Source organism: Geotrypetes seraphini, chromosome 6 (genome assembly GCF_902459505.1).
Source record: "Geotrypetes seraphini chromosome 6, aGeoSer1.1, whole genome shotgun sequence".
NCBI classification, from domain to species: Eukaryota; Metazoa; Chordata; class Amphibia; order Gymnophiona; family Dermophiidae; genus Geotrypetes; species Geotrypetes seraphini.
In genome coordinates this window covers 14,517,050-14,532,066 of record NC_047089.1, presented here as the reverse complement: position 1 = coordinate 14,532,066, position 15,017 = coordinate 14,517,050, and the positions used below count along the sequence as shown (strand labels likewise).

General features: G+C 41.7%; 1 protein-coding gene across 10 annotated transcripts in view; it reads right to left on the bottom strand.

The window, feature by feature from the left end:
* The window catches only part of EMSY (EMSY transcriptional repressor, BRCA2 interacting), a 140,348-nt gene that overhangs the window by 31,157 nt on the left and 94,174 nt on the right, over positions 1–15,017 (bottom strand). For 9 of the 10 annotated variants that reach the window (XM_033949278.1, XM_033949284.1, XM_033949285.1 and 6 more), the window contains 2 exons: positions 4,873–5,028; positions 2,636–2,880 (listed from right to left, as the gene is read on the bottom strand). In XM_033949278.1, coding sequence (XP_033805169.1) covers positions 2,636–2,880; positions 4,873–5,028 — 401 coding nt within the window. The remainder of the gene's footprint in view (positions 1–2,635; positions 2,881–4,872; positions 5,029–15,017) is intronic. The other variant, XM_033949288.1, reaches the window with a different exon arrangement.

The window sequence follows — 15,017 nt, the reverse complement described above, 5'->3', positions numbered from 1 at the left end:
CTGATTACCAACCTGCTGATGTATCAAGATGATTAAAAATGATTGATATAGTTATTATATTATGTGATAATTATTTATAAATATGTTTTAGAGGGGTGGGTGGAGGGTAAATTCTTATTGTGTGAAAATTGCAGAATTTCAAGTGAAATTGTATATTACTGAATAGATTTATTGTACACTTGTTGTAAGATTTAAAATGAATAAAGAAATAAAAAAAAAAAAGAAGCTTCCCGTTGCATATAGAAGTCTTGCACTATCTTACCCCAACAATGGGCCTCTCCAACCCTTAAGACTCATCTGAAGTGATTACAATATAATTTAAGAAGCTCCAAATCCATCACCTTCTGAAGATTCCTGAACAGCACCACCAAGTCAGATTTTCCCTGACAACACATGGTAAAGGCAACCAACTTTGAGGTTTTGTGACCGAGATGACCAGCAGGACAAGAGGGACCCTACCAGCCAGGGTACCAAATCTACATTGCTACCATAGACCCCCACAAGTTGTAGTCCTAAACTCCAAGTGCTGGATGCGATCAAAAACTTTGCAAGCCGATTGTTGACTCTGCTATTCCCAGGTATGGCCTTTAAGATCTCTAATTAGAAAATAAATTATATACAAGATGTGATCAAAAAATATGGTGAGAAAATCCTCTTCTGACTGCCATGATCACAGACATCATGCAGGAGTGGAAAACCCAAAGACTAACGATGATCCTCTGAAACCAAGAATGGGTTAAAAGATGTCATCCTTCATGGAAATAATGAAATAGATTGAATGGGTCTTGCTCTTTCAGGTGGGACAGGTGAAGCAGTTACTGAAGCAAAACTGGAAACATCAATTTCTTGGAAACTGCAGGGAAACACATGGGTGTTACATGAAAGTGATGCATTTTTAGGGAAAAACTTCAGTCCATCGGGGTCCTGATGTTATCTGTGAAGTTATTTAGGTCCACTTCATCTAACAAAAACATTCTCCCAATGGAACAACCCCCAAGCGAACTCTCAGGTTCTCACTGCTAATAGGGACAAAGGTGGCCACCCCACTCTCATTCATTTCCTTAGTTCCACGAAATGGTCAATTCTTTCCTCAGTACCTATTGGACTACAGGACTTTTTGCTGGCTTGTAATTCCTCAAGTCTTTAAAGCAAGAACTGGAGTAACTTCAGGGCTCTGACAGCTGCTGCATCTACAAAAATGAAAGCTTCAATGCCCACTGCATAAAACTGAATGCTTGCTTGAGAAGGACCTCAACCCTTCTACCCCCTGAGGGCTATGCCGCTCTCCACTGAGATGGTTGTTTTCCAGATAACTGTGGTCACCAAAACATCCACCCTGGAAAAGCTAATTTTTTATCTGTGTAGACTTTCCAACTCTTCCTGGGGAATGGAGTAGAGAACTCCTATGTCAGAGAAAATGAAAACCGATAAAGACCATATAGTCTGTCTATCCCATTCACTATATCTTCCTCTCCCTTATTGATCCAACATGTTTGCCATGTTTTCTTGAATTCAGATATGTATATTCTTGGTCTCCTCCCTACTTCCACTGAAGGCTCTTCCTCATATCCACCACCCTTTGCATAAAGGAGCATTTCCTTAGACTACTTTTGAGTCTATCCCCAATCACATTTATCTTACATACCCTCATTCCTGAACTTCCTTTTATTTTAAAGACTTGCCTCTTGTGCATTTAAGCCATGAAGGTATTACAAATATCTATCATAACTCTCCTCTCCTGCCTTTCTTCCAATGCATACGTATGTCCTCAAAACGCTTCATGATGAAAACTACTAACCATTTTAATGGATGCTCTTTGGACCAACAGCCTCCTGTTTATATCCTTTTGAAAGAGCAGACTCCAAAACTGTACACTGTCCTCTAAAACGGGGTCTCCCCAAAGACCTGTACATCACCACTTTTTCCTGCTTGCCAGTCCTCTTCCAGTGCGCCCAGGCATAGGGAGAGGAATGGCCACCACAGGCCCTTACTTGTCCTGCTAGTCATCCCGATGGCCATTACTCTCCCCTGGAGCCTCTCATTTTGTGATTATGGGTAACCCTCTGCTGCCTTATCAGTTGCAACTTCCAATGTACAAAGTATTTTCTATGAATTACGGAAGACCATTCTTCCTTACTGAAGTGATGAGGTGACGGATTATCAAAGGAACTATCAGTTCAAGGAACGGGAAAACCCTGGGTATACCCACAACTTGGCAGCACCGATTACTTCTCCAAAAGCTTTTCCCAACTGAACAACAAGGTCTGTAGACTGCTGTCCTGAGAACAAGGAGAAAGGCCCAACTCAATCTAAGAACAGAGACCACAGACTGCTCCTCAGAGGCTAATCCAAACATCCTGCTGTACCAGCTATGCCACCATCTTCTTGAGACAGATAATAGTTACCAAGTTCCAGGGCGGCATCACTCCTTACAGCAGTAATGACGTCACTGTAAATAGCCCATATGACTGGACTGGTCTAGCAAAATAAGGAACTGTTATATTGTTCTATTTATGATATACTGTGTTTTATCAAACCTGTAAACAGTGTTTACTCTTTTTTTATGTAAACCAGTTTGGAGCTCCAGTTTGGGGGAAAAAGGGAATTACATAAGCATGAGAATTGAAAATAGAACCTGTTGCATGATGTGTGTGATCGCGCCTGTGGTCACAGGAATGGACTTTACTGCCACAGATGTCTGGGCCGCTGCCTGAGCCACGTGCTGCAGCAGAGTGCGTTGAGGCTGGGTGGTCTGCAACTGCAGCTGATGCTGCTGATGTGTCTGTGCTTGTGTTGGGTGACTCACGGACAGCAGAGATGTCAACGGCATTTCCCCAGAACTGACCGTAGTTGTCGAAGCCATCTGTCTTGTTGTTTTACCTGTAAAGGGAAGCAAAGAATGGAGTAGAAACACACAGCGTTACAGGGGGACTCCGCCACTGGAGTTTATACCTTCTGATCTTTATTTATATTACAAAGAAAACAAAATACCAAAGCCCTTTTTCTCAGCTAAAGCAAAAGGCCTTTAATAAAAATAAACAGGCCATTCTGTCCAAAACTTAAAGTAAGCTTTCTTTACTGATATTCTGTTCAGCATTGCTTGTTTGTTTGTTTTTTAAATCTTTATTCATTTTCAAAAATTACAAGTGTACAACAATCATTCATAAATAACTTAATTAATCACTTGACATTCTTATTTGTAATATTCCAAATAAATAATTATATAAGAAACCCACCCCTCCCTCCCATATACTAATAAATAACAATTATCAATTATTATCCTTCATAGTCCCACCCTCTCTTATCTTGTCCAATATTTAGGTGTTTAAGATGTCTGATCATCAGAATAAATCGTCAATGGCCCCCAAATCTTTTTAAACTTATTATAATTGCCTTGTTGCAGAGCAAATACCCTTTCCATTTTATAAATATGACACACTGAATTCCACCAAAAAGTATAATTCAATTTAGTATAATCTTTCCAATTCCCTGTAATCTGTTGAATGGCAACCCCTATGTTCAGTATTGTTGCAACATTGAGTTTGAAGTGTTAGTTTTGGGTTACGAGATCCTTAATTTCCAGTTTGGGGTTATGAGTTCTTTAATTTCCATTCATGTTCTGAAATGAAGCAGGCCTGTTTTTCTTTTTTGTCAAATTTTCTGGCATTTACAATTTTAACCCCTCCATATACAAAACTGAAACTTCCATGAACTCTGAGGCAAATTTGATTGCCACAGCATATTTCTCCCTTCCCCCCAAAATAAGTTAGCAGAACCCCAATTGTAAGCCAGCTAGTTAGTTCATGTTTCTCAGATGAGTACTTTGCAAAAAGTATGTTTGTCATCCAAAGTTTGTATGTTATCCTATGCTGATATTTTTTTTTTATTAATTCCATTAAGTTCAAACAATAGAATTGGAGATTGAGATTCTACTAATAAATTGAAACTGAATGCAAGTAAGACGAAGGTTCTTTGGGTTCACTATTCACTATCTTCTGTTCCTTCATTTCTTTCTCTACAATCAGGTAAAACGTCTAAAATTTTGGGTATTCTTTTAGACTCTTCTCTTGCATTTGAAGATCAGATTTCTAAATTATGGAGGAAGATTTCATATATTATGAGGAAACTTAGGCTTGCGACATCGTGCTTTTCTGAACATTATTTTGCACTGTTGGTTCAGATGTTAGTGTTACCTCAACTTGATTACTGTAATTCTTCATATTTGAACTTATCAAAACTGATAAAAAAAATTGCAGTTTAGTTGCTCCAGAATACTGCAGTTAGATTAATTTTTGGTCTTAAGATATGAAAGTGTTGCATTAGTGTATAAAGATCTTCACTGGTTATCAGTTGAGAGACGAATTAAGTTTAAATCAGTTTGCATAGTTCATCATATATTACAGACTGACTTCAGATAATGTGATTTGGCTTTTTTCTCATTTGCATTATTCTTCCAACAGATTATGTGGTACTTTATTACTACATTTTCCACAGATTAGAGGATTATGGTATAAATGACATCTCAATTCCTCTTTTGCTTACGCTGCCATTACAATTTGGGAATAATCTACCTGTTTACATTAGGACAGATAGCAATTACTTAAGGTTTCGTAAAAATTTGAAAACTTTATTATACGACTTGTAATATTCATGTTATGATGATAATTTAATTATTGATTGTTTTTGTATTTTCCTGTAGATTTTATGGCCTCTTTGAATGTAAATTGCCTTGAACCTTTTTGGTATAGTGCGATTATTAAGTTGTGGATTATTAGATTAGATAGACTAAATTACTCAGCCAAGGTTACCCAAATCCTAGATGTCTTCCAGCTACTAGAACCCACTCCTTGCGCCTACTCGCCCAAAACCTACCTGTTGTAATATACTCTGCAACAAGTTCTGATTCAACCACTGCAATGGAAGGGCTTTCAGGGGACTGACGCTTGTCCTGGGCCATCTGGATGGGAACTGCCATTTGGCTCAGGTCTATAGTGGGCTGTCTAGGTTTTGATTCCAATTTTTCTTTAACTAATTAGAAAGAAAAAAAGAAGGAACAAAAAAGCATACCTAAGTCAAAGAGACTTCTGAAGGTGAATAAACAGAATCAGAAAAAAAAGGCAAGAGTTGCTCGGGAGATCCCTGGCATGACGACTAACAAAGCAGCTTGGATTTTATTATTCCTCCTTCCAGAGGATACTGGCTATTTGTAAAAATGGCTGCCAGGGTACAACCATTTTGAGAGTGTTAAAACTGAGAAAGGGTTATTAGTGCTTTTTAAATTGTTAATTTACTTCAACTATATACTTTTCAGTAAAAGCCCCATTATGTGGTCCGATTAACTGAGTAATGAACTGGCATTTCACTGCATGACTTAAAAAAACAAACACACGCACACATTAACAGGATGCCAGACACTGAAGGCAGGCCAAATTTGGACCAGTGGAAGCCACATTTTTTAGTGTCTCTCTCCCATGGGAGCCTTTTGTTAAAAGGGGATAGATTTCAAACAAACGTAAGGAAGTTCTTCTTCACTCAGATAGTGGTAGAAAACTGGAACGCTCTTCCGGAGGCTGTTATAGGGGAAACACCCTCCAGGGATTCAAGATAAAGTTAGACAAGTTCCTTCTGAACTAGAACGTACGCAGGTGAGGCTGGACTCATTTAGAGCACTGGTCTTTGACCTAAGGACCGCCGCGTGAGCGGACTGCTGGGCAAGATGGACCACTGGTCTGACCCAGCAGTGGAAATTCTTATGTTCTTATGAAAAAAGGTGAGTCAGCATCCCAACATCCATATTCAAGACTGAGAGCTTCTTCCATCAGTTTCTGTTGGCTAGATTGCAGGACTAAAAGCAACATATACGACCCAGGATCATGAGGGGTGTCTTGGGAGGAAGAGAGGGTGACAAGGATGAGACTGAACACTGCAGAAAAGCTTATCTGAAGTACAGCGCAGTGGATCAGAGCCAGTACTTGGGAGGCCAGAGTAAAAACAAAAAACTCTCCAATAACCACCATATTTGATTAACCAGCACAGATTATAACTCATGAATGCTGGTTACTGGGACATTTACTGCATTTGAATAGCTAATATTTGAATAAAATGGTGTGGTAGCCTTATTAGTCTATTTTTAAATATAATAAAAAACAAATAAAATAAAATGATATCTTTAATGGATTCATTCAATACCTTTATGCGATAAAAACATCTCTACTGGTTCTTTGAAGTCTCCACCATCCATACCTGTCCTTCTCTCATTTCAGTCTTCCTGCTCTGTTCATCTCCCTGACAAACTCTCTGCACAAAGATCCCACCATGCCTCAGTATCTAATCCTACACCTTCTGAGGTATATTTCACATTAGAGAATGACATGGGGAAAAAAATCTGTCCCCGTCACTGCCCTGTCACCGGACCACCGTCCCCTTCACTGCCCTGTCCCCCCGTCCCCGTATCATCCACCCTTCATTCTCGCCACCTCACCACCTTTCAGCGGCCCGAGAATCTCCCTCCCTCCCCCTTACCTTCGTGGCGTAAAGAAACTCAAGGGAGGGAAGGCACACAGTCACCAATCGCGTGCGTGGCCCCTTCCCTCCCTCCAGCCAAATCTATCTCCCTCCCCCTTACCTTTGCGGCGCTTTAGAAAAGAAACTGAAGCCGGCAAAGCCTGCCTCTGCCGCCCTGCAATCGTGTGTGTGTGGGCGGAAGCTTCTTCTCTGACGCAACCAGAAGGCAATTGACTATTTACAATTTTTAAAGCAGCAATATGAAAATGTACCCCAGCAGCTAACTGAATATTTTTGTTTAGTCTGAAATCTGTTTTAACATAAACAGCACATGCAAAACAAGTGTGCAAATCAACTCATTATGATGTTCAGAAATAAAAACAATTTCCCATTTTCTTTAGAAAACTCCTGGAATGAAAATGAAGATGGGAGGCCTTGTTTCTTATAGCCTCCTAAACAAACTTCCCAAATTCCCACAGAATCAACTCTTAACCCTTTTCCATGCCCCCTCTCCCCCATTGCTTCTGTGTCCCTTAATCCATCGTAATTCAGATGTATGCTTAACCAAAACTGAAAAAGTTCAACAGAATGAATTATAATTATAAAATTATTACATTTGCAACTTATTCAAAATAATTAATAGGTATCCCATACCGCTTTCAATGCCGCTCACTTCCCACATCATAAAGAATGTGCAGTCAATTCCTCCACTGCCAGAGTATACTACTCATTTGCAACTATTGTTGGGGTTTACATTTTTCCCCACTAGTGTAACTTTCTGAATAAATAACTTAAGACCCTTATCCTGAAACCCTAGCTCCCCTATTTTTCCCAACAATTGATTTAAGTATCAATTTCCCTCCATAAATTCTAAATTTCAATTAGAGAATGACACGGTGACAAAATTCATCACCGTTCCCGTCCCCACGGAAAACCATCTTCACGACATTCTTTAAGGAGAGAGGGAAGAATCAGAGTATAATTGGCCACAACCACTGACCCGCAAGCTTTGCTTTGAAGAATGCTGGTGTCGAAGGACTGAGATTGAGACAGATACTAAAGAATGACATGGGAAGGTTAGAACATAAGCGTTGCTATACTGGGACAGACCAAAGGTCCATCAAGCCCAGTATCCTGTTTCCAACAGTGGCCAATTCAGGTCACAAGTTCTGTACCTGGCAGAAACCCAAAAAGTAACACTATTCAATACTAAAATGAAAGCCACTATAGCATCTAATGTAAGGAGTCTGAATCAAAATATTATCATGAATATTCAAATTACGATTGAAATTAAGTCATAGTCCTAATTGAATATTTAAATGGTTTGTCTTTTGTTCCTTCCAAAACAATGGATACTTTTTCAGTTCACACAAGGACAGGGCCAATATGTACGAGGGCAAAACAGACCACAACAATTCTCACGCCGAGACATATATCAAATGCCACCTCAACAACGTCCAGTAACACGATCGCGACAGAGATGGAACGAGTAGTGTTCAATATCTCTTCTAAATCACTTTCCGATGCCCAAGTTTTACAACTTGGTTTGTCTTTTGTTCCTTCCAAAACAATGGATACTTTTTCAGTTATGGAATATATTAAGAGATTCATCTGTACTTTACAGTTAAAAGTTTATTTCAAAGATCAATCTCCTCTTGAAGATACTTCCTGTGTCAAAAATGTTTCCCGATGGGTACCTCCGGGACCAGTAGTTTCCGTTATAGATATATTTCAGCAATTAGCATTTAAAGACCTCACACAATGCACACCATTACCACTGAAATACCATAATCTTTCTAAGATTGAAAAAGAAGTTTTATGCTCACTCCAACAGGATAACTCTTTAATTATTAAAGCAGCTGATAAAGGGAGTTCTAAAGTGGTTATGGATCACGACACATATGTAACGGAGGCCCATCGACAGCTGGCAGATTCTACCTTTTATGCTCCAATTGAACAAGATCCAACTAGTTCTCTTAAGATGGAGATAGATAGAAGTTTTGTTAGATGGCCACACTAAGGGATTTATAACAACTAAAGAATACTCTTTTTTAACAGTTCAGCATCCTATTATGCCGGTATTATATTTATTGCCTAAGATCCATAAGAATTTATATAATCCCCCTGGCCGACCAATTATTTCATCAAAGGGGTCATTACTTGAATCTTTGTCCATCTATATTGATACATTTTTGCATCCTTTAGTCCCGTTGGCCCCTTCATATATCAGAGACTCGACGGATTTTATGATACAGTTCGATGCATGTCAAGTAAACTACAGCAATGATATCCTTCTAGTCACGGCTGATATAGAGGCACTCTATACTAACATACCACAAAAAATAGCTATTGTACTTATTAGTTCCCTCCTTGATGCCTGATCAGATGCTACAAAACCACCTACCAGCTTTTTGTCCACTCTTTTATGGTATGTTCTTCAAAAGAACTTTTTTTTGTTCCAAAATCAATATTATTTTCAGATAAAAGGCACGGCGATGGGGGCCTCTGTCGCTCCTGATGTAGTGAACCTTTATGTTACTAATTTTGAAAAACAATTTCTTGATAGTTCACCATGGAGGTCTCATATTATATATTGGAAACGATATATAGATGATTTTTTTTTGATATGGCAAGGTAGCATTGAAGATCTAACAAGTTTTTTTGCATGGCTTAATGGTTGCGATCATAATCTTAAGTTTACATACACCTTTCATAAAACTCAAGTATGTTTTTTGGACTTACAAGTGAATTTTACCAAGGATGGTTTCTCATATACCATTTTTCGCAAGCCAACTGATAGAAATACTCTATTGCATTATAAGTTGTCATCCTTCACATTTGAAGAAAAACATACCTGTCGGCCAGTTTTTGAGACTCCGTAGAATTTGTTCATCTTTAAATGATTTTGAATCACAAGCAGATACAATGAAAAAAAGATTTCTTGAACGTGGTTATCCTGCTTTTGTTATCAAGAGAGCCTATAAAAGAGCTCGTTGGGCTGAACGTACATACTTACTATACCCCCAAACCAAGGAAACCACGAGCCGGGTGACTTGTGTTCTACCTTTTACACCTGATGTTCACATAGTCCAACAACATATATTGCAGTATTGGCACATATTGCAATTACATGAAGGATTTCAGGAGCCCCCACGCTTTGCCTTCACCAGAGGTAGAAATTTGAAGGAATATCTTTCTCCATCTTTTCTCCCTTTAAGACAGCCAGTAGAAAATGATGTGCGAACAATGGGCCATTTTCCTTGTGGACAATGCAGTTTGTGCATTTGTTCATTTTCAGGCCAAATTTTACACTTAAATAACAAGCAAATTAAGCTGAGACATCATTCTACCTGTCTAACTGCTTGTGTGGTACATGCTATATGGTGCCCATGTGGTTTGGTCTACATAGGTGAAACCTCTAGAGTTCTAAAGTTGAGATTGATTGAACATCGATCCCGTTTACGTCAACAAAACATGGATGCCCCACTGGTAGCTCATTGTATCGCAGCTCATCACTCGTTTACAGATTTTAAATTTGCAACTGTTGAAGTGGTGGTACCTTCTCATAGAGGTGGAGATATTACTGCTATTTTGCTCCGTAAAGAACGACGGTGGATATTTTATTTAGACTGTGTTTAGCCAGTTGGCCTATAGAGAATTCGATTTATAATAAGTTATAAAATTTACTTTTACCCTGGTCCTTAATTCATTTTGTTTCTAATGTAACCTTTTCTGGTCATGATCTATGTTCCTCCCCTTTTTTATTTTATCATTCTTTATTTTTTCATTTGTATTCATAATTAATTATATTCACATAAGGATTTGTTTTTTCTCCTACATTTATTTTTATTTCTTCTCTTTTCTTTTTTAGTTTTCTTCTTTTCACAGTTTTGATTTGTGTTGTCAGGTTTGTTACTTAGTTTTTGATATTTTTGATATTATTATTTTTTATCATTTATAATGGTTGTTAATGCGTTTACATCGGTTTTGTATGGTGTGGTATTTTAGCAAATTTGGACAGTCTGAAACACTGAATTTTGCTAATGTTTACACAATATAGAGTTCATTCGTAGTTTATATCTTTTATGTTTCTTTATATTACCAAACAAATGCCTCTTACGGTGGCCTTTTTGGCCCATGTTTCATCTTGAGTGAGTTGCGAATCTGGCGCTGATACACGAGTTATGTTGACTTCCGGTGTCACCGCCCCTATGCGTCATGAAGAACATTTAAAAGCTGTTCACAGCACAAGAGTACGCGGAAGACTGTTTCAAAATGATTTGGGCGTCAAGCCAGTTTAGTTTGGTAGGTGCCTTCGGTTTTATTTAAATGTTCAGCATTGTTTCTAGCATTTGTGGGCTCTAATTTAATTCAATTTTATTTGTCTAGCTCATTATTTCTGTTCAAGTATTTTCACGTTAAGAATGCCTATTTAGGCCAATGTAAGGTATGCTTGTTTAAGCTCAAGTTTTTTCTTTTGGTAAGTATGTGTGGTTTCTGTGGTGCTTGCTTCTTGCGTTTCTTTTGGCCTTTTTAACATGTACTATGGCACTAATGCATATTTAGTTTTTTATGGGAGTTCTTCAGTCTTATTCCTATTTTTACTTTTACACATGTGACTCACTTAGCTATCTTATTACATCACTTTTGTTGGAGCTTTTGGTTCTGTTCAATGTTTCGGTTTATTCATTTATTCTTAGTTGTTTTTAACATATTTTTGCATGAATCAACTTGTCTAATTGTGTTTTTGTTTGTATGGTTGATATAGTAAGGCAGCGTTGGGTTGAAACGCCCATATAAGATAAAGGCGTCAGGAGTTTTTTCATCATATCAACGTTGATGGTGGCAGGTTCGACCACACAACAAGCTAAGTGTTGCCTTTCCAATAAGGATTAGTTATATTGCACATAATTTATTCAATCACATTTTCTAAAAGGATTTAAGTACATGCATGTTTTAGGAATATATTTTTAATTTTATTTATACACAGTGACCATGTCACAATCATTCAATTAATTAATTAGGCTTTATGCACATACGCTTCATGCACTTTAGACTCAAGTTCATATATTTATTGTAGTGTAATTTAATAGAAATTTTAAATGAAATTATAATCTAGTCTTTTCACATACATGCGGTTATTATTTAACATTTTAAAAGTATTTAAAATTAGTATTTATTACAATAGTAAATTCAATAAACTAAGGAGAAATTAGGTTCTTACCTGCTAATTTACTTTCTTTTAGCTTCTCCAGACCAGTAGAGGTTAATCTTTACGAATGGTATATATCCAATCATGACCAGCAGGTGGAGACTGAAAACAAAACTGTGGGACAGTATATACTATACTCCCTTCTCTATTTACCTCAGTCTGCCGAATAGCCAAGCAGAACCAAGAACTGGAAAACAGAAAGAAAACAATACTCCGAACAGGAGTAACAAATAACATACCCAAATGCTGTTGGAAAATGCAGAGGAAAAATACCAGAAGGAAAAATGTCCCCACAACTCGCCAGCTAAGCCAGCCGAGCCACAGCCGCTGTTCTTCAATTCTCCCCGGCCCTAGAAAAATACTAGAACCCGAAGCAAAAAACAAAAACTGCCCGCGAAACAGCCCCAACAACAACAACAACAACAACAGACAGGGTGGGGACCTCTACTGGTCTGGAGAAGCTAAAAGAAAGTAAATTAGCAGGTAAGAACCTAATTTCTCCTTCGTTAGCACTCTCCAGACCAGTAGAGGTTAATCTTTACAAATGGGACGTACCAAAGCAGTCCCTCTCACGGGCGGGACCCCCGAAGGGCCGCTACCAGAACACGCTCACCGAACACCGCGTCCCGACGCGCCTGAACATCTACCCGATAATGTCTAACAAAGGAATGCAAGGAGGACCAAACCGCAGCCTTACAAATATCCACTGGAGGCATGAGCGACGACTCAGCCCAAGAAGCTGCCTGACCCCGAGTGGAATGAGCCTTGAGAAACTCCGGAACAGGCTTCTGTCTCAGAAGATAAGCGGAAGCAATCGTCTCCTTGATCCAGCGCGCAATAGTAGCCTTAGAAGCGCCAGCCCCCCGACGAGGACCCGCCAGAACGACAAAGAGATGATCGGATTTCCGGAAGTCCCGGGTCCGCTGCACATAAGAGTGGAGGACCCGACCGACATCCAACTTGCGCAGCTGCCGTTGCTCAGAAGAGCCCTCCCGACTACCCAAGACCGGGAGGACCACCGATTGATTGACATGAAAAGGAGAAACTACTTTCGGCAGAAAGGAAGGAACAGGCCGCAAGACAACCCGCTCCCTCAAAAATTCCAAGAAGGGAGCCCTACAAGAGAAAGCCTGTAGCTCAGAAACTCGCCTAGCGGAAGTAATGGCCACCAAAAAGACCGTCTTCAGAGTAAGGTCCTTCAAAGAACAGCCATCCAACGGCTCGAAAGGCGGGCGCACCAACACAGAGAGAACCAGATTGAGATCCCAAGAGGGAACAGAGGGCCGTAGGGGAGGCCTGAGCAACTTGGCCACCCGCAAAAAGCGAATCACATCAGGAATGGCCGACAAACGCTGACCTGTCACCAACCCACGAAAAGCCGACAGGGCCGCAAGTTGAACCCGGAGAGAAGACCAAGCCAGGCCTCTATCCAGGCCATCCTGCAAGAACTCTAGAATGTTAGGCAGGGAAGCGCGAAAAGAGACCACTCCCCGCGCCCGGCACCATCCCTCAAAAAGACGCCAAACCTGCACATAAGCCCGAGAGGTAGAAAGCCTCCGGGACCCCAAGAGTGTAGAGATCACCTTATCTGAATATCCCTTCTTACTAAGGCGACCCCTTTCAAGAGCCAAGCCGTAAGACAGAAGGGAGATGGGTCGAACATGGGAATGGGACCCTGTGTCAGAAGATCGTCCAAGAGAGGGAGAGGAAGAGGATCTGCCACCAGATGCCTCACCAAATCCGCATACCACGGACGTCGAGGCCAATCCGGAGCCACCAGAACCACCAGACCCGGATGGTGAACATTGCGAAGTAGTACTCTGCCCACTAATGGCTAAGGAGGGAACACATACAACAGCCCCTCCGTTGGCCACGGTTGGACCAGAGCATCCAGACTCTCGGCCAGACCGTCCCTGCGACGACTGAAGAAGCGGGGCACTTTGGCGTTGCCACTCGTGGCCATCAGGTCCATCAGGGGCTGCCCCCAAGCCTGCACTATCAACTGAAACGCCACGGCGCTGAGACACCACTCTCCTGGATCCAGGAAGTGACGACTGAGGAAGTCCGCCTGAACATTTTCTACCCCGGCTATGTGAGAGGCCGAGAGGTCCAGAAGATGGGACTCCGCCCAAACCATGAGCCGAGCCGCCTCCTGCGCCACCTGAGTGCTCTTGGTGCCCCCCTGACGATTGACATAAGCCAGCGCCGTGGCATTCTCCGACAGGACTCTGACCGACTTGCCCAACAAAAGGGAGTGGAAAGCTAACAGCGCCAGACGGACCGCTCTGGTCTCCAACACGTTGATCGACCAGGAGGCCTCCTCCATGGACCAGGTGCCCTGAGCTGAGTGACCCAAACACTGAGCCCCCCAACCGAGTAGACTCGCATCCGTAAGGAGCACCGTCCACTGCGGGAGATCCAGACCCACCCCCTGAACCAGGTGAGGGGTCCGGAGCCACCAACGCAGACTGCAGCGCACCATGCCTCGCAGGGGAACAGGAACATCCAACCCGTGCCTCTGGGGAGACCACCTCCGGAGCAGAGCATACAGGAGAGGACGCATGTGGGCACGCGCCCAACTCACCACGTCCAGGGACGCCGCCATCGACCCCAAGACTTGGAGGAAATCTCGCACCCGATGACACCGGGACGCCAAAAGCAGGTGAATCTGAGATTGCAATTTGCTCACCCGGGCCTCTGGAAGGAAGACCTTCCCCAAGGAGGTGTCGAACAGAACCCCAAGGTACTCCAGACGCTGAGCCGGGACCAACCGACTCTTGGAAAGGTTGACCACCCAGCCCAGCGACCGGAGAAATTCCACCACCCGAGCCGTAACCCGGGAGCTCTCCTGCAACGACTTTGCCCGAATCAACCAGTTGTCCAGGTAGGGGTGTACCAGAATGCCCTCCGACCGCAAGGCTGTCGCGACGACCACCATCACCTTGGTGAACGTCCAGGGAGCCGTGGCCAGACCAAAGGGAATCGCACAGAACTGATAGTGCCGACCCAAGATCGCAAAGCGAAGGAAGCGCTGATGAGAGGCCCGAATGGGAACATGCAAGTAGGCCTCCGTCAGATCGAGAGAAGTGAGAAACTCCCCCGGCTGAACTGCCAGAATGACCGACAGCAGAGTTTCCATGCGGAAAGAGGGAATCTTGAGAGCCCTGTTGACCCCTTTCAAATCCAGGATGGGCCGAAAGGTCCCCTCCTTCTTGGGCACCACAAAGTAAATGGAGTACCTGCCGGTGCCCCATTCCGAAGGGGGCACCGGAACAACTGCCTTGAGATCTATCAAGCGCTG